This window comes from Bidens hawaiensis, unplaced genomic scaffold (assembly GCF_021521415.1).
Source record: "Bidens hawaiensis isolate Kalapana, Puna unplaced genomic scaffold, B.hawaiensis_p1.1 tig00034580_1, whole genome shotgun sequence".
Classification (NCBI taxonomy): Eukaryota; Viridiplantae; Streptophyta; class Magnoliopsida; order Asterales; family Asteraceae; genus Bidens; species Bidens hawaiensis.
In genome coordinates this window covers 57,501-76,698 of record NW_027505326.1, presented here as the reverse complement: position 1 = coordinate 76,698, position 19,198 = coordinate 57,501, and the positions used below count along the sequence as shown (strand labels likewise).

The 19,198-nt window shown below is 34.9% G+C and overlaps 3 protein-coding genes and 1 pseudogene across 3 annotated transcripts; all 4 read left to right on the top strand.

Moving 5' to 3' along the window:
- Positions 1 to 1,228: 1,228 nt before the first annotated feature.
- LOC143612419 (uncharacterized) lies at positions 1,229 to 5,548 on the top strand. The gene is made up of 5 exons (XM_077086407.1): positions 1,229 to 1,604; positions 2,960 to 3,012; positions 4,146 to 4,382; positions 4,531 to 4,835; positions 4,914 to 5,548. Exons 1-5 carry the CDS (start codon positions 1,229 to 1,231, stop codon positions 5,446 to 5,448), a joined length of 1,506 nt encoding a protein of 501 aa, XP_076942522.1. The 3' UTR covers positions 5,449 to 5,548.
- A 1,491-nt stretch (positions 5,549 to 7,039) lies between these two features.
- LOC143612418 (uncharacterized) lies at positions 7,040 to 10,860 on the top strand. Its single transcript, XM_077086406.1, has 8 exons — positions 7,040 to 7,245; positions 7,345 to 7,389; positions 8,158 to 8,256; positions 8,407 to 8,454; positions 8,751 to 8,820; positions 9,035 to 9,106; positions 9,332 to 9,451; positions 10,682 to 10,860. Exons 1-8 carry the CDS (start codon positions 7,040 to 7,042, stop codon positions 10,817 to 10,819), a joined length of 798 nt encoding a protein of 265 aa, XP_076942521.1. The 3' UTR covers positions 10,820 to 10,860.
- A 1,180-nt stretch (positions 10,861 to 12,040) lies between these two features.
- On the top strand, positions 12,041 to 13,606 carry LOC143612417 (putative receptor-like protein kinase At2g23200). Its single transcript, XM_077086404.1, has 3 exons — positions 12,041 to 12,967; positions 13,051 to 13,083; positions 13,436 to 13,606. The coding sequence occupies exons 1-3, from the start codon at positions 12,041 to 12,043 to the stop codon at positions 13,604 to 13,606; spliced, it is 1,131 nt and encodes a 376-aa protein (XP_076942519.1).
- Positions 13,607 to 15,949: 2,343 nt separating this feature from the next.
- LOC143612416 (putative serine/threonine-protein kinase PBL22 pseudogene) lies at positions 15,950 to 16,477 on the top strand (annotated as a pseudogene).
- Positions 16,478 to 19,198: the final 2,721 nt, after the last annotated feature.

Here is a 19,198-nt window from a genome sequence, read left to right as displayed (position 1 = left end):
ATCCACACCCAAAAAAAAACTGAAGGCCGGCTGTTCACGAACCGAGCCGAACCGAGCGAGCGTCTGCTCGAACTCGGCTCGAATTGAAACCGAGCGGCTCGGTTCGGTTCGGATTTAAGAAACCGAGCAGAAAATTGATGCTCGAACTCGGCTCGAATTGAAACCGAACGGCTCGGTTCTGCTCGTTTTCTGCTCGATTTTCAACCTGTAATTTAAATAAAATTATTTCAAGCTTAAACACCACCGTTTTCAAATTTCAAAGACACACAACAAGTTTAACAAATACAAATATAAAATTGTTTCGTTCAAAAAACATACAAACATCTAAAACTCCAAGCATCATGGTGGCTCGCTCATTCGGAACCAACACCTTCTTTTCAATTGCTTGTACACTCTTTCGGAACCAACACCTCAATTTCCAGAGTACAACAGGATTCGTTTCCTGCTCAGCTCCTTCCGATTCAAGCTTCAACGGAGTAACGCTCTTCTTATTACCGTCCGGAAACGTAACCGTCGTGGTGCAGACGGCGATTGAGTGGATGGTGATGGTGGCGGAAGAGTAACAGCAGCCGGAGTCTGGAGTAACAGCAGCAGGGGCGGCGGACTGGATCGGGGTGGACTAGATGTCTGGATGTCTAGGTTTTTAATATATATGTTTATATATATTATTTAAAAATGTTTATATATATTTATTAATAAAATCTTTATTAATAATAACGTTTTTTTAAAAATAACAAGAAAGTTATACTATATAAATATGTATTTATATATATATATATATATATATATATATATAAATTAAAAATATTCGAGCCGAACCGAACCGAGCAGGCCTTTGCTCGTGCTTGGTTCGTTTACAGATCGAACCGAGCCGAGCGGCTCGTTTACAATCGAGCGAAAAACCGAGCGAGCATTTTCCGAGCAAAATCCGAGCGAGCGGCGAGCGAGCGACGAGCGCGAGCGGATTGAACAGCCCTAGACTGAAGGGTGGCTTTGAAGAATAATAATCAAATCTTAAAAAAAAAACAAAATGGGGTAAATTAAATTTAATTAAAAAAATATATAAAGTAAAACAAAACCAGAAAAAAATCTTTATCTTCCTGCTTCACTGTGTATGTGTGGCTGCTATCTTCTTCTTCCCCTGTCATCTTCCATCTGTAACCAAAACCCTAACCCTTGATGTACTTCTACACTCGCTGAATCCAATTATTAACTGAATGACCTCCTCATGCCTTTATTAGGTACTCTATCCGGCAATTCAGTTGGATTCAATCGAATTCATCATGTTCCATTTCTATCCAGAAATCCAAAGACCACCGGATGGAGATACAGATACAGTTTTCACAATCCTACAAACATTCAGATGAACCGTGGCCGGTTAATAGTGAGGGCGGTAGCTACACTAGAACCTGTGTCTACTGGTAAGGAAACCGGTAAGGAGAATAATAATAATAATAATTTGTCAGTGCAGTCGGCTGCTAATGCTACGGACAGTGATGAGAAACCACCGGTTCAAGATGAGAAGGAGTTGTTGAGGCGGGAGAGGATATCGAAGGCGAATAAAGGCAAAGAAGCTTGGAATAAGGGGGTGAAGCACAGTCCAGGTATATATTGATTTAACTAGGTTAGAAACGTGCTAAGCAGTTAATGCCGAAAAATATCGGATATCGGTGATTTTAATATCATGCGTAATTTATATATATAGCACTTTAACACTAACAATTCAGTATATTCTCCTACCGTTAGAAATTAACCTTTTGCAACACTACCAATTGTAGCAAGTAGGAACTGATTAAGACTCGAAACACCAACATTAAACACTAAAAGTTGAAAATTAAAACTTAAAACGGTGATATCGGGAATATCGGTGATATCGGTCAATATCGCCGATATTATCAGTACCGATATTTTGACCGATATTTTGGCCGATATTTCAATGAGGACCGATAACCGAGATACCACCAATATACCCCCCGAGATACCACCGAGATTGACTGCATAGGAAACGCGTGTATTGCTTCAAATTGAAATCAGTTTTTTGTAATTTTGCGAGTTGTAAATTTATATATTAGAAGCGGAAAAAAGTATGCGTGGCAATAGATAGTTACTTATTTATTAGTTATCAAGTATAGACCATAGTAATCAAAAGTGCTTGCTTTGGGCGCCTAGGCGCTAATATTAGTACATGCGCAATTCCAGCGACTTACTTAAGACGCAATTATAGGAGGTTAATCTGGTTTTGATATTTACTTTCGTGTTGGAAATAATTTCCTTTCGAACACAAGGCGGTATAGGGGTAGGTAGTGGGCCGGTTTCGAGTTATGGAATTGGGTTAATTAATTAAATCAATTAGGGATGAATTACATGATTAGAAGCGGAAAAAAGTATACAGGGCAATAGATAGTTACTTATTTATTAGTTATTAGGTATAGACCATAATAATCAAAAGCGCTCGCTTTGGGCCCCCTAGGTGCTAACTTTAGTAAAGGCGCAATTCCAGTGAATTGCCATACTTAAGGCGCAATTGTAGGAGGTTAATCTGGTTTTGATATTCACTTTTGTGTTGGAAGTAATTTCCTTTCGAGCACAAGACGATATAGGGATAGGTAGTGGGCAGGTTTGGAGTTATGGAATTGGGTTAATTAATTAAATCAATTAGGGATGAATTAAATGAGCTGTATTTAATTTATGATAGCTAATAAATAATTAAGATTGGTTTTTACTAATTAATATATAAACATGTGGGTTTTATTGGTAATTTGTAGTCTAGAGTTCAAGTTCTTCTTTAATTGTACCGAGTCATGGTCTATGTAACATAATCAAAGCTGTGAGTATGGTTATGAGTTTCTAAACTATTTTAGAGTTATAGTTTAGCTATACAATCAAATTCATCGTGTGTTGTACTTATTTGGTTTGATTGTTGATTGGGACTTGATTTCTAACATGAACTAATTTGCAGAAACTCGGCAGAAGATACGTGAGAGGACCAGGCTTGCTATGCGTTCTCCACAGGTAGTTGTTTAATCTGATTTGTGTTTGATCTGAATGAAGAGATAACCTTTAAGCTTGTAGTTTGCAGTTTGAATCCCATATATGTGTGAGCCTGTTTACATTGGTGCCTGTTTTGACCCATTGTAGAATTTGATATCCAAATTGACCCATTGTATAATTTAAGTAGACCTAAAACGACCCCTTTTTTAGATGAACCAAATGCTATGTAAACTGTTCGGTCGGCGGGAGGTTCATTTATGCTCATATATTTAATAAATGAGCGAACATGAACACCATTTTTTGTTCGTTTAGGTAAACATATGAACATGAACACATGTCTCGTTCATTCATTTATGTTCATTTTCTTTATGCTGGTTTTTCAACATTCATTCATTTAGGTAAAGGAATGAGCATGAACACATGTCTCGTTTGTTTATTTATGTCCCGTTTACTTTTGTTTTTATGAGTTTGTTCATGTTCGTTTGTTAACATTTGTTCCTGTACGTTCATTTATGTTCATTTATTTATGTTCGTTTATTTATGTTTGTTACTTTATGGTTTTTTTTTCTTTTTTCGTGCATATATTCATTAAAACTTTTTAGGTCCATTTCAATTTTGTCTAGTTTTATTAATACTTTTAGGCTCATCATGTTGATTTTCACGTTTACTTTTATTTGCTGTTCGCTCCTTATGTTTGCTTATGCTCCATATATGTGCAGTTATGTTCATTTATGCTGTTAACATACAAACATAAACACAGACACACAAACAAGAAAACTCTGTTTGTTTAGTTGTTCATGTTCGATAGTTTGTTCGATTAAAGTTAAACAATCAAACATGAGCCGTTTGTTTTCGTTTGGTTTGTTTACAGGCCTAATTTGAGTTACAAAATGAACCTGTTTACAAATATATTTTGTAACCCAAATCAACCCGTTATTAAAGAATGGGTCAATGGTTGTCACCACTAATTTACAACATCTGTATGTGCAGGTCAAGATGAAACTGCTAAAGGGAATACATAATCAAACGTATGTCCTTTTTCCTTATTATTTTCAAAACAATTTCTTTAACCTTTTCACTTTTATGTGGACGCTGACAGTTATAGATTTATATCTTGATTCTTTAAAACATATGAAACATTGTGCTGTCGTGAGACAAGATTAAAGATTGCAGCTGCAGTCAAGCTCACATGGGACAGGAAGCGGTTCACCCGGAGGATGATAGCTCGGTGCCACCGTGAGTGGCTTGACCTAATCGCAGAAGCTTCTAGAAAGGGCCTTTCTGGTGAGGAAGAATTACATGGGACTCATATGAGATTATTGACCAACAACTCGGTAAAGAGTTTAGAGAAGGCATTGAATCAAGAAAGAAAAAACGTGGGCCTGGCCCAGGTGGAAGAGCACCCAAAACCCTTGAACAAAGAAGGAAAATCTCAGAAGCCATTGCCGCCAAATGGGCCAACCCTGTAAGTTTCTGTTACTCAACCGGTTTCATTTTGATTCATAATTTATGATTAAAGTTTCTATCTTTATGTTGTAGGCTTATCGCGATCGGGTTTACAGCGGCATAGCTAAACAACGTGGCAAGAATCTTTCTGAGCCTAGAGATCCTGAATGGGGGACGAAAAAGAAGGAAGTTAAAAGGGTCAGACCAGTGAAGAAGAGGGACGAGTTGTATAATAATGTCAAGGTTAGAAGTCAACCACCTAAAGTCAAACCCGTAAAGGTGCCACAGGCGAGATTTAAAGATCCACAGGCGAGATACAAGTTAGAGATGATAAAGAGTATTAGAGCACAAAGAGCAGCTTCAGATCCCAAAATAAGCGAAGCTATCTTAAGAGCCAAGTGAGTTTACCTTTTAAATCACACTTTTTTAGTTTCGGTTAAAATTGTGTAGTCATGTTGAAGAATATGTTTTTTCAGCATTTTGATCGGTGAAGCGCAGAGAGCTGCAGAGGCGTTAGAGGCTGCTGCTGCAACGAGTCCTGTGGCTGAAGTGTCTTTGATTGAAACCAGGAAGTTGATTGCTGAAGCTATGAGTTATATTAAGTCTATAGAGACGGGTAATAGTGGAGCTTTAGGGGCTGGTTCTGACGAAGAGATAGTTGAAGGTGTGAAGGAAATAGAGCGAGGAGAACGAGTGAACGGGTATCCATCTGTAGATATTGCAAAGCTTGGTGAGGCAGGCCTGCAGGCGAATGTTAATGGATCAGTGCATGCTGATTTATCATCGTCAATAGCACCATCACCATCACCATCACCACCGTTATTATCATCACCACCATCATTATCATCGCCATCACCACCACCGCCACCGTCATCATCTTCACCATCATTGTCGTTACGGAGTGATGGTGAGAAACAGGGAAAAGGCGGCAAAGGAAAACGATGGGTTTGTGGGAGGCTGGTTGAAGTTGAAGATGAAGATGAAGATGAAGATGAAGATGAGGACCAGTAGAAATAGTGGTAGTTATTGTAGTTGTTTGTTGTGCAAGTATAATATTATTCTAGACACAAAAGCATATGATCCCTCTTCTCTTTTAATCTATGCTTCCATTTTTGTGTATCATCTCACATTCTTTTCATATGGTGTCTATCTAGTTGTGTTTTATTTCTGTTGGATAATATTAGTAAAATTATGAAAGTAATAAAAAAATATGTTAAACGGGTCAAACAGGTCAACGCGAAACAATTTGAGACGTTTAGGCCATAAAAGTCGAGACACGAGCTTCACATATGCAAAACATTTGGTATTAAAATTATTGATAATATTTTACACTAAATATAAACACTATTAATTCTCTTCATCTATTGTTTTTTGAGTGAAACCGTGGTCGATGTAACAACCTTCTTCCTCAGGTGTATTTCTATATTTTAACATTAAGAATTTCATGTATACCGTAAGGCTTGGTCACAATTGGCCAATAGTCACCTTCATTTAAATAGGTAAAAAGACAGAAATACCCTGACTTCATGTTAAAAAATTAATAGATTAGTAAAATAGACGAAATGACAAGATTTGAAAACCTCAAGGATCTTGACGATAATGACACCTTAGTCAAAAATAAAACATTTTAGACTCAATATGCATTAGGGGTGTTCAGAAAATCCGGAAAAAAAAAAAACCCCGAAACGTGAATAATCTGATTCGAATTCTTATTTGGATATTCTAATTCGATCCGAATACCCGAATAACTAATTCGGATATGGTTTTCAAAAAATTTTGGATAGTTCGGATTATTTGAATATCCGAATAAATAACATGTGTTTTAATTATTTGACGCTTGACTTTATTCATGTACTATTTTAATTTGTAGAATTATGATAGATCATGGATTTTGGCTTATTGGTTTGAAAAATACTTATTGACTTTTTGATATTTTCAAAAAGCCAATAAGTTAAAATGTGTGATAGTCACAAAAATCTTTTTTATTTTAGCTTTTTGAAATGGTTAAATAACAGTTTTCCAAAAGCCTCAAATCCTGACTTTTCAAAATGGCTTTTTGAAAAAGCCAATAAGCATTTTTCAAACTCAATTCCAAACATGCGCTTAATTAAACTTTTGTTTGTGTACGTTTTATTTTAATTTCTGGTTTTGTATTTTTACTTCATTAAATGTTAGTTTGAACGTTTGCTATACAGTTTATTTCGGGTTTTTCGGATTATCTGAATCCATTCCAAATTCATCTGAAATCAATTCGGATTGTATACGAACACCCATAATTCGTATCGGGTTTTGAACATGGTTCTAAAAATTTCAAATCCGAACAATCCGAACCGAATAACCCGTGCTTATTCGAAAAAAACAAAATAAACAAGGACCAATTATTAAACAATTCCAGTCGCCGAAACCACTATCAGAAAAATCTCGCCGCTGCGTATACACTCGCATCTTCACATTCCAATTCCAATTCCAATTCCGATTCCATTTCATTTCCTGTGATTCAACTGAATTAACAACCAAACCAAATTCAGTTATTATTATTATTATTATTATTATTATTATTATTATTCTGTTTCAATCCTTCAATTCCATTCCACCATTGATCATGAGAGCTAGGTTATTAGTGTTTCCGATCAAAGGCAGGAGGAACTGGTGCTTCATGCGATTCATTGACCGGTCAAACACGCAATCTCAATCCTCACAGTCTCCAGCCACGCTTAGACAGCTCTGGGAGAAGATTTCTTCGAATACGAAGAAATCGACTGCGGCTAATGTCGAGCTGTGTATCGATTTCGCAGCTAATAAGGCACTGTCTTATTGTGTTAATTTGATGTTATTATGTTAATGATAATTTATTATTTGTGTATTGATTGTTTTTTTGTTTGTGTAGATGAATAAGGCGTGGTCCTGACTCGAGAAGGCGCCTCCTGGAAGTTTTAAGAACAAAATTCATAGGTATTATTATTATTATTATTTTGTATTGTTATGTGATAATGTGAAATGAGGAATTGATTGTGTTACTTTTGTTGATTCTAACTGGCACAATCGAACTCATAATCAAGTCGATTTCAGTATGAAAACTTGAATTCATAGGCATAATAAATATTATTGTTGTGAAATTATGTGATGTGATGTGATGTGATGTTGATGTAATTATGTATTATGAGCATTGAGTAATTGATGGTGTTATTTTTGTTGATTCTAACTGGCACAACTGAACTCGAAAACAAAATAATCCAGTCGGTTTCAGTGTCAAAACTTTCTGAAAACTTAAATTCACAGGTATAATAGTTTTTTTCTATTTTGTGTTGTGTGATGTTGATGTTATTATGTGATATGAGGAATTCATTGTGTTATTTTTGTTGATTCTAACCGGCATATTCGAACTCGAAAACAAAATAATCAAGTATCAAAACTTCTTGAAAACTTAAATGCATAGGTATAATAATAATAATAATTATTATTATTATTATTTTGTATTGTTACGCGATGTTGATGTTAATATGTGATTTGAGGAAGTGATTGCGTTATTTTTGTTGATTCTAACTGGCACAACTGAACTCAAAAACGAAATAATCAAGTCCATTTCAGTATTAAAAAAACTCCTGAAAACTTAAATTCATAGGTGTATAATAATTAGTATTTTGTGTTGTTGTGTGATGTTGATGGTATTATGTGATATGAGGAATTGATTGTGTTATTTTTATTGATTCTGATATGTAGTTTGGGATTAAAGCTTTTGTCGCGTGTTAAGCCGTCTGAGATATTTTTGAAGTCAATTCCGAAGCAGTTAACTGGTGTGGAGGTTGTATTCCCATCAAGGTTTGTTTTGGTTTATTTTTATTATCATCATATTTTTAGTACTGGTTTTTGGATGTTTTTAACAAGTTTAATGGGCAAATTAGTATAAAGATAATGTTGGACATCGCTGAATATTGAATACTGACTCTTTGTGTTTGATTTTGTGTGAAGTTTAAATCCGAGGCTTGTTCGACGAAGATTAAGACATATTGCTTTAAAGTAAGTTTTAGTATTATCGGAAGTTTTTATTGATAATTACAATTTAGTCTTGTTGTATTTGTTCTTGTTAATGCAACAAGTCATTACTTGAAATATAGTTACATGAATAACTATTTGATAGTTTGGTTTGCTATTATGGCAATTTGATTGATATGTCATTTTGTAGGTTTTAACTTATAAATGTTTTCGTTAAATTGGCACCTATAATTAGTGTCTTTCTGTAATTAGTTTGTTCAATCCAAGGTATTGATATATTTTGATGTTGAATTTATAGTTTTTTTCTTTTTGATCTGCAGGGGGACTATTGTTCATAAGAATTACTTTTATGGATCTGTCACACTGCTCCCTGTTACCTCTGCTTTTGCTGTATGTATATCTATCCACAGTTGGCTCTGAAAATAAACAATAAATATAATTTCTTGTTCTGCAAAATTTGTATCACATAGAATTTTAGATTTTTGAGATAAAATAAAGTTCATTTTCAATATACTATTCATTCATTTTTAATCAGTGTTAGGCTGCTGTAAGGCTTGTTCGTTTTTAGTACTTCCTTCAAAGATTTACCCTCTTTTTTTATTAGGTTCTACCTTTGCCAAATGTACCCTTCTTTTGGATATTATTTCGCACTTATTCCCACTGGAAAGCTCTCAAGGTTAGTTAAGCTTCTAAAGCCCCGTCAACTACTCTTAAGTACGTGCCTTTAGTTTCTTTGTTATGGTTCTTTAATGATCAGTTCCTTTGTTATTTGGTTAACCTATCCATGATGTCATATTGTTATATCTCATGTCATATTTTTGCACGCATCCCCATTTTTTTTTAAATTTTATGAATTATGTTGTGATGTGTGTGCACGCACTCACTTTGTCTACTTCTTCAGGGAAGTGAAAAACTTCTTGAGCTGGTATCAGATTCCTCAACGAATCAGAACTCTTCTGAGAAAGAGCATGGGGATGAAGCATCAGAAAATGACTCAGATGAGGAAACTCACCCCCCACTGGTAAATTACACCTCACAATCTTAGTTTACCAAAGCTTTTGATCTATCAGATAGTGTTGATACAGTATTGTGAATAATATCTTGGTAGAACTGTTAAAACTGTTTTAAGGGTGTTTGGTATTGCTTACCCCAACTGCTTATTTGAGGGTGAAATAAGATGCTTTGGGTAAACTGTTTGAAGTGGCATATTCCAACTGCTTTTTTAAAAGGCAATAGTAAATAAGCAATCTCATACGCGCCCCCCCCCCCCCCTTCAAAAAAAAAAAAACCTTGGTTCCGGGGGGGATTAATTCCTTTCAATTAGCTCATCTTCAGTTTTGTTTATGTAATCTTCAATAACAGAAATATGTTTTAGAAAATCAGAAGTTTAACCTATTTTTTCTTCCAACATTAATTAGGAAGTATGCCTCTATAATCCAAGTTACGGTTTTAATGGGCTTAATTATGTTTAATATGATTTATGATTTATATAAAAAAATTCAATAACTTCTATTAAATATTGTATGAAGTAGAGATAAATTTATACATCTTACATAATGTAAAAAATTTACTTGAAAAATCATTCTATTCCTTCAACTTAACATGATAAATTGATAATGATCCATTCCACTGCATTTCTGATTTCATTGCCTTGTCCATTCCATTCCAGTCAACCGAACCAGGTTTTGATAATATGTTATTTGGACGTGTTAATAATATGCTATAGTTTTAAACTTTTAATGATTGTATGCTTTTTATTTTTATTTAAGTATTTTTATCTGTGATTTATCAACTAGTGTTTATAGTATCTGTTGTCGAGTTGCATATTTGCTTAGTTGACATGCAAGGGTTTTGTACTTTTTATGCTTTTATCTTTTTAGTAAGCAAATTAAACATTAATATGTTATATGTAATAATGTAGAGTGGCTCCCTATAAATTAATGTTTTAAGTATAGATTTGCGTATTATTAAATGACTTAATGCATTCATGTATATATATTTGATATAGGCTATCATTTAAGTAAAATAAGCCCTCATTGTTAAACATATTAGCATTTCAGTAAATCAGAAAAAACCAAATTAATCTTGAATCAAACCCAAGAAACCACGTGAAATCTGTATATCCCAAACTCGAAAACCTAACAATACTATGAACACAGTGCGAAGCCTGCATATTTTCTTTATCAATTATTTTGTAACCTTAGTTAAATGCATTATTATCATTTTACAATGAATGTAAATGTGTGTGCAGGTAATGCAGGCATCTGAGGAGCTTGAAAGACTGATTGGAGACGGAAATGATGTTAGCAAGTGTACATTAAAAGACATTAGCAAGGTATTCGATTTGAATACAACCGACGTTCTAAAATACCATCAACAGCAAAACTAGCTGCATTTATTTTAGGAAAAAGAATTAGATGGAAAATTTTGATTTGTTCAGCCATCTACTTACATGTTCCACAGACAGACATGGATCTCATTAATTGTTTTGTTTCACAAATTCATCACTTGTTCTAGGATTATCAACACTTTTGTAATTGCTGCTGCTGCTGCTGCTGCTTTATGTCATAAATCATTAGGAGGTTGTTTGGTTTCAACAACCCAAATGCTTAGTTGTGTTTCTAATGATAAATTAGCTATAATTGCTGAGTTGGAGATTTAGTTGTAGCTGAAAAGTGTGGACTGTCATAAATTTTAACAATTACAGGTCACAACCCTTCGGTTTGACAAGCTCGAATGGTGCACGTTTGAAGGGACAACTACTGAAATTGGGGACAAACATTAAAAAACAATATCTATAATTCTGCAAATATTTAATTATTTAAATCTAATAAAAAGAACTTTTTACTTTTTTTTTGAACGGCGACTTTCTCAGTTAAGAGGTATCGCGACCGCAATGCGGCTCCACCACCACTTAGGCCAGACTATGTTGACATTATCGGGGCCCACGCTGGCATCCAAGTGGCTTGGCCAAGCTGGTAAAACCCAGTTGGCTCACCCTGCCCGAATGCACGACAGGTTTTTATGCTCTGAGACAATCCGGTCGGCATCAAAGATCGAACCCAAGACACCCGGGTCTCCCATCACTTGCCTGGCCAACTGGGCTAGCGCAACTGGTTAAGAACTTTTTACTTGATCCAAATATTTTCTTGTCTCTATTTAATTTTTTTTTTCTTTTTTTTCAATGATTCTAGAGATGATCCTGATCCTAAAAAGTCAACAGTTGAATTAAATTCCTCAAAATAAGAAATTTCCTAATGAACTTTTAAATTTCATATTTCAGATTCATGACCCATGAGTCACGCTGCCAATAAACAAACTCAAATACGGTTGTTCTTTCTTATTTAAAGGCAATATTATAACTATTTAGTTGTTAATCTGGACACAAAAGTAAACGATAGAACGATGTAATTAATGCACATGCACATGTCTCTACCTTATAAGTAATAAAACAGTTATATTCATACTTAATGCACATGCTTCTACATTCATATATCCAAATAAGTGTACCGAACCTTGATTTAATGTCAACTCTATTTAAATTGCCATTTTCTTTCCCCTTCAGGTTCTGGCTGTTTCATTTCATTTTTGAAAACAAAATTCACATATCATGACTCACCTTCAAAAAGTAGACCACTTAAGAATCCCATTTGAGGACATCAAATATGCCACCAACAACTTTGCTGCCCAAAATTTACTCGGAAAAGGTGGATTTGGGCCGGTCTACAAAGGTCAACTCCCCTCCTCCACCGGCTCAAGTGAGCCAGGTACAACTGTCGCTGTAAAGCGGCTAGATGTGAAGGGCGGGCAAGGAGAACGTGGGTTTCTAATGGAGATTGTTATGCTTGCTAGTTACAAACATGACAACCTTGTTTCTCTCATTGGATTCTCTGACGAAGGTAATGAGAAAGTTCTTGTCTACAAATACGAAGATAATGGAAGTCTGGAAAACCATTTGGACTCCAAAAACCTCACGTGGGTGCAACGCCTACGTATTTGTGTTGGTGCGGCACATGGACTCAGTTATCTTCATGGCGGTGTGGGAAAAGAGCACAGGGTGCTACATCGTGACATAAAAAGTTCAAATATTTTGCTAGATGCCCGTTGGGAAGCTAAAATTTCAGATTTCGGACTGTCTAAAGCAGGTCCCGCTAATCAACAATTCACTTTTCTTGTCACTAATGCTTGTGGCACGCTAGGCTATATTGATCCGGAATATTCTAGTACGGGGATACTTACAAAAGAATCTGACGTATATTCTTTTGGAGTAGTATTATTTGAAGTCTTGTGCGGGAGAGTTGCACTAATTATGAAATACAAAGACCGGCGTAAATTTCTATCTGGATTGGTGCACTTTCATCAAAAGAATGGCACATTACGCAGCATCATAGACCCTAATCTGCTAAATCAAATGGAGCCCCGCTCGTTAGAAGTATTCACCAATATTGCTTTCCAATGCCTCAATTGTGATCGCAAGCAACGCCCAACGATGGATTTAATTGTCAAAGATTTAGAAATCGCTTTAGAACATCAACATGTAAGTTATCATGATATTTTTAAAATTAGATTATTAATAAGTTTTTGAACTTATGGTCACTAACTTTGTGTATTGAATATTAGGATACACAAATGATCAATTCACTCTCGGAAGTTGTAAGTAATCGTTTTCTTCATTTTCGATTGTAATATATATATAGGGTTTGGATCAAATACAAATGGAATTAGCGTGCTAATTATGAGAATCAAGAAGAGTAATTATATAAAAGTAGAGTAATTATGTAATTTCATCATAGAGTAATTACATAATTACTCTCTAATGTGATTATACAATTACTCTACTTGATTATCACAATTAGCACGTTAATTTTATTTGTACGTTAACTTTCCCCTATGCATATACCTCATTATAAAAAGGATCTGATTACAATAATTGTGTGCTTGACGCTAGGGTCCACGAACCAGGTTATGGGGATCACTGACGGGTGGGTCCTTATTTTGCTTTCAGCTCAGGAGCAATCAAAGGTTGAGGAATAAAGGTAACTTTGGTCCTTTCGGTGAAGAGGGGACGAATGACACTCATTTTTCAGTATCATGGGACATGGGTTTGTTCGATGGGTTCTATGGACGTAGTGGTCGGTACTTGAATGCTTTGGGTTGCTGTTTGAAGACCAACTAGCATTTTGTCGGAAGCATAGACGACTTTGTTAGAATTTGGCAAGTTTGTTGAAGAATTTAATTAAAGCTAAACACGCGTTAAGGCCATATATATATATATATATATATATATATATATATATATATATATATATATATATATATTACTTAACAATAAGTATAAGTACTTATATGGTTCATATTTATGTTCAACCATGAAGTTTGTTGTGAAAGTTGCAAATATTTGCCCACATATGATGGCTTATACATTACACCCATTCTTGCTACCATTTCATACCTCAAAAACCCATCTTTGTTGCCATGTATTTACATATCTACACTACCTTCCCACTGTTTTCTAAAAAGATGAATTACATGTTATTGATTTAAACATTAAGGTGTCGTCACCAAGTCGGTGAAGGCCTTGACTGCATATGTTTGGCTACCATCTTTGTCGAGGTGTTTGCCATGAAACAACTTATTAGTCGATTTATTGATTACTATGGAATAAGATATGCATCATATATCGTAGATCAAGTAAAGACTCTGGTGCCATATATGTTAGGATCTTGCACACACACAAACCGAACACACACACGAAAGCAATAAATGAACACGAGGAAATACCGTGGTTCGGTCTAAACTAACCTACTTCCGCAGGCTGCAATCAAGAAACTCTTTATTGCTCTGCCTCTCCCCATTTGTGATAAGGATTACAAGTACAAGGTAACTATTTATAATTACATTTTAGGGTTAACAACTTGTTCCCAAGAAAACAAAAAAATGGGCCTAATATAAATTAGAACCGGGCCGCCTGCCCTTTTAATCTTTTGCCACTAATTAAGCCTTCTAAAACGAAACGGGCCCAATACCAATTGAGCCTTCATAACCCAACAATCTCTTACTTGAAGACTTGATAATGTTCAACTGCCATCCGCTGTAAACACTTGCACATCTAGTAATATCTTCAACTTTCCTGGTTGCAGCTGCCTTCTCAACAGTTAACCTTAAGGCCCGTTAAAGTTGCCTGGAGCTCCAACACATCAGTCATGGTTAAACCTGCGCCTAGGGGTGCAAATGAGCTGAGCTGCTCACAAGCTACTCGAGACCGACTCGTTAAAAAGCTCGATCGAGCCGACCTGAATCGAGCCCGAGCCCAAGCTCAAACCTAAAAGTAAGCTCATTTAATAAACGAGCCGAGCCCGAGTTTCACTTATAGAGCTCGAGCCGGCTTGCGAGCCTAAACGAGCATGCCATTTATATAATTTTTTAATATATATTTTTTATAATTATTAGTTAATATATATATAATGCTATGAAAAAACAAATAAAAATAACTAAATAATATATATTATTTTATATATAAAATTATAATAGAAAAAATATATAAAAGCAATTATAAGTGTATAAAAAATAATTAATAAATAGTAAATGAGCCGAGCTCGAGTCAATCACCTAGGTAGGCCTGAAATATTTTAAAGAATTTTTTATACATTTCTAATGTTCAAATCAAATTCCCAATTCATTTAAGTCAACTTTTATTAAAAACAAATTACACAGTCCAAACTATAACCTAAAAAGTCTGTTTAAATATTTAATTGTTTAAACCTAATTAAAAATAACTTTTCTACTTAATGCCTAAATATTTACTTGTCTCTATTTAAAAATTTTCAATGATTCTCGGGAGGCCCTGATACTAATTATAGTCAACAGTTGAATTAAATTCCTCAAAATAAGAAATTTCCTAATGAACTTTTTTAAATGTCATATTTCTGATTCATGAGTCACCCTGCCAATAAACAAACTCAAATACTGTTCCTTCTTTTTAAAGGCAATAAACTATTTAGTTGTTAATCTGGACACAAAAAGTAAACGATCAAACATAAGGGTAAATATAGAATGTTATGAATCCAAGATCAGCAAATATAGTTTTTAAAAGATTGGGTTTTGCGATTCAAAAAGTGGTAGCGGCGCAGCTTGTTGCCCGTTTGCCTTCTGTTTCGATATAATCCAATAAACAATTAATACGGCAAAAAATATAGAACAAAATTGATATAGTTATTCCATGCCAGATTGCCAGCTTGCCTTTAAAATAATTTCATTGAATTCAAATGAGCTTTGTATATATATTATATACCCTTGGAATAAGACTTTTAAGTAATAAAGTAGTTATGTTCATACTTAATGCACATGTCTCTACCTTCATAGATCCAAACAAGATGTAATTATAAATTTAGAGTCAACTCAATTTGCTGTTAGATCTGCACTTAAACTTGATAGTGCCAACTCAGTTTAAGTTGCCATTATCTTTCCCCTTCAGATTCTGACTGTTTCATTGCATTTTTAAAAACAAAGTTCACATATCATGACTCTCCTTCAAGAACTAGATCACTTGAGAATCCCATTTGAGGATATCAAAGCTGCCACCAACAACTTTGCTGACCAAAATTTACTTGGAAAAGGTGGATTTGGGCCGGTCCACAAAGGTCAACTCCCCTCCTCCATCGGCTCAAGTGAGCCAGGTACAGCTGTCGCTGTAAAGCGTTTAGACGTGGAGGGCGGGCAAGGAGAACACGAGTTCCTAATGGAGATTGTTATGCTTGCTAGTTACAAGCATGGCAACCTTGTTTCTCTCATTGGATTCTGTGACGAAGGTAATGAGAAAGTTCTTGTCTACAGACATGAGTATAATGGAAGCCTCGACAACTACCTTGACTCCAAAAACCTCACATGGGTGCAGCGCCTTCATATTTGTGTTGGTCCGGCACGAGGACTCAATTATCTTCATGGTGGTGTGAGAAAAGAGCACAGGGTGCTCCATCGTGACATAAAAAGTTCAAATATTTTGCTAGATGCCCGTTGGGAAGCTAAGATTTCGGATTGTCTAAAGTAGGTCCCGCCAATCAACAATTCACTTTTCTTGTCACTAGAGCTTGTGGCATGTTTGGCTATCTTGATCCGCAATAGCTATTAGTGGGGTGCTCACCAAAGAATCTGACGTATATTCTTTTGGAGTAGTATTATTTGAAGTCTTGTGCGGGAGAATTGCATTCATTATGAAATATGAAGACGAGCTTAAATTTCTATCTGGGTTAGTGAAGTTTCATCAAGAGAAGGGGACATTAAACAACGTCATAGTTCCTAATATGCTACAACAAATGAAGCCTCGTTCGTTAGAAGTATTTTTCAACATTGCTTTCAGATGCCTCAATGACGATCGCAAACAACGCCCAACGATGGATGAAATTGCCCAAGATCTAGAAATCGCTTTGGAACACCAACTTGTAAGTTATCATGATACTTTTTAAATTAGATTGTTAGTAAGTTTCGATCTTGTTAGATGTTGAACTTACAATGTAAACTTTGTGTATTGAATATTAGGATACACCGATCAGTTCGCTCTCAGAAGTTGTAAGTAAACATTTCCTGAATTCTTTATTGTAGTTTTGGTGTGATAAAAATAAAAACCAATAAGCCAATAAACAATTTTTAAACTCAATCCCAAACATGCTCTAACTGTGTTGTGTTGCTGATACTAGGGTCCACGAACCAAGTTATGGGGCGCAACGACGGATGGGCCTTTATTTTACTTTCGGCTTGAGAGCAATCAAAAGCTGAGGAAAATAAAGATAAATTACGATAAATGGATTCATTCACTTACTTTTGAGGTGGAAGATTCCAATGGTTTGTTGCATTCTTCTAGACAATATGGTGGGGATTATGACAAAGCCAACAATATTCAAACGAGTCAAACAACGGTGATTAACTCTCATCCCTAGGTGTTTTCAGTTTTTGAATGAAAGTTGTCGTTTGAAATAAAATCTCTTGAAAGAATCTCAGTAAGTTTTAAAACATCAGCAAGTTATAAAACATCAGCGAGTTACTGGACTAAAATGGTCATTTAGGTCAAGCCAATATATGTGTTGACATTTTGGTCTTTAAACATATAAATCTATGTTTAAAATTGACATTATAAATTTATAAAAAATTATAAATAGCTATTTATTATATATTTATATTTTATATATATATATTTTTTGCCGTAACCGTATCTTGAATTTTTGATTTTTGCCGTTTCCCTTACCTGTAACGTCCCTGTATCCTGGTCCCGTACCCGTTCCCGTGCTACTTAGCTAAACATTAGTTCACTAGCCAGTCCAATTATAGACATTAGTTAAAAGTTAACGTGTTTATGTAAGCTAAAATATTGATGTGTGATTTAATGATTTAACCTAAGGATCAAGACTTAATAAATGTTTAACATGAAAATTATTGATTCCCACAGATAGACTTTGATGTTGATGAAGAGATAACCGGCATTGGCGGAAGTTATGGGAGGCGTGAATGCGGTGATATATTCTTCACATTAGCTTTTAGGACAAACAAAAAGAAAGTGTATGGTCCCGACCTTTCAGTGAAAAGCCGAGGTTTGATGTTTCTAGTTTTACAAGAGGATGTGAATGGGATGTGGGTTCGTTTGATGGGTTCTATGGACGTTGTGGCAAGTACTTGGAAGCTTTGGGTTGCTGTTTGAAGGAGACCAATAGCTTTCCACATTGGTCGAAATTACTTTAATACTGAGAAAAGAAGGAAGAAGAAATAGATTATCGTTGGAAAATTTTCAGACGAGTGTGGACTGATAACAAGAAGATGGTGAAGAAAATTAATATTATTATAGGTTATGGTGTACTTTTATAGCACATTTTACTTTTTTTTTTTCACATTTTCATGATTGTTTTTCAATTTTTTACCTTAAATTAATAAAGTTAACAACAACAAAAACAATAATAATAATAATAGCTATTATTATTATTATTACAAAAATGCAATAATAATAATTGCAACTACTAATAACATAACAATATATATATACTATACACCTACAAAAGGAAGTGTAGCAACGAATTTTGGATCATCGGAAATTTCATCTTAAATATGAGGGTACATGGCCAAGAATACCATCAAGGAGAAACTCTATCACCGAAAGAAAAACCTCTTAAGTCAGGTTTCAAACTTGAGACCTCAATAGTTTACTTTGTGTAGCATTCTACTTTCTTTTTTCTTTTTCTTCCGTATAACAAGAAAATAACTTTGGTATTGAAATATTATTTATCGATCTAGACTTTTATCACTTTTAGACTATGTGCGGCCTGTTAAAGTGGCACACCATTACCACATTGACGGTAAGATTTTAACTTAATAACCATTTCATAAGGATGAAGTAGCTAACAGTGGCACACCATTACCACATTGACGGTAAGATTTTAACTTAATAACCATTTCATAAGGATGAAGTAGTTTTAGCCAATGAATTAAATTAAAAAAATATTAATACGTTTGCATTATATTGGTGGAAGGTGATGGACCCCTTTCAATTCCATCTTCACCCCGTGTTAAAGCTTTGGCCAATTCTCTCCATTGGCACATCGCTTTGGCTATAGTGTAGTAGTGTTGACGCCCTTTATTCTCGTGATGGTTGATGCAAGGTACAACCATGTTACTCTCTAGATTTGGATTGATATTTGGGCACATAATGCATAGAGTGACCGTAGCATCGACTAAAGTCGACATTTTTTTACCTTATGCAATACTGAATAGGTTGTTTACATACTAT

What these genes read in the sequence shown, in the direction of transcription:
- LOC143612419 (XM_077086407.1), top strand. Translation starts at nt 1,229, where the DNA reads ATGCCTTTATTAGGTACTCTATCCGGCAATTCAGTTGGATTCAATCGA. An exon ending in GGGGGTGAAGCACAGTCCAG is followed by an intron (nt 1,605 to 2,959) that starts GTATATATTGAT and finishes ACTAATTTGCAG; the next exon opens with AAACTCGGCAGAAGATACGT. An exon ending in TTGCTATGCGTTCTCCACAG is followed by an intron (nt 3,013 to 4,145) that starts GTAGTTGTTTAA and finishes TGCTGTCGTGAG; the next exon opens with ACAAGATTAAAGATTGCAGC.
- LOC143612418 (XM_077086406.1), top strand. Translation starts at nt 7,040, where the DNA reads ATGAGAGCTAGGTTATTAGTGTTTCCGATCAAAGGCAGGAGGAACTGG. An exon ending in CCCACTGGAAAGCTCTCAAG is followed by an intron (nt 9,107 to 9,331) that starts GTTAGTTAAGCT and finishes CTACTTCTTCAG; the next exon opens with GGAAGTGAAAAACTTCTTGA. An exon ending in AGGAAACTCACCCCCCACTG is followed by an intron (nt 9,452 to 10,681) that starts GTAAATTACACC and finishes ATGTGTGTGCAG; the next exon opens with GTAATGCAGGCATCTGAGGA.
- LOC143612417 (XM_077086404.1), top strand. Translation starts at nt 12,041, where the DNA reads ATGACTCACCTTCAAAAAGTAGACCACTTAAGAATCCCATTTGAGGAC. An exon ending in TCGCTTTAGAACATCAACAT is followed by an intron (nt 12,968 to 13,050) that starts GTAAGTTATCAT and finishes ATTGAATATTAG; the next exon opens with GATACACAAATGATCAATTC. An exon ending in TCAATTCACTCTCGGAAGTT is followed by an intron (nt 13,084 to 13,435) that starts GTAAGTAATCGT and finishes TTTTGCTTTCAG; the next exon opens with CTCAGGAGCAATCAAAGGTT.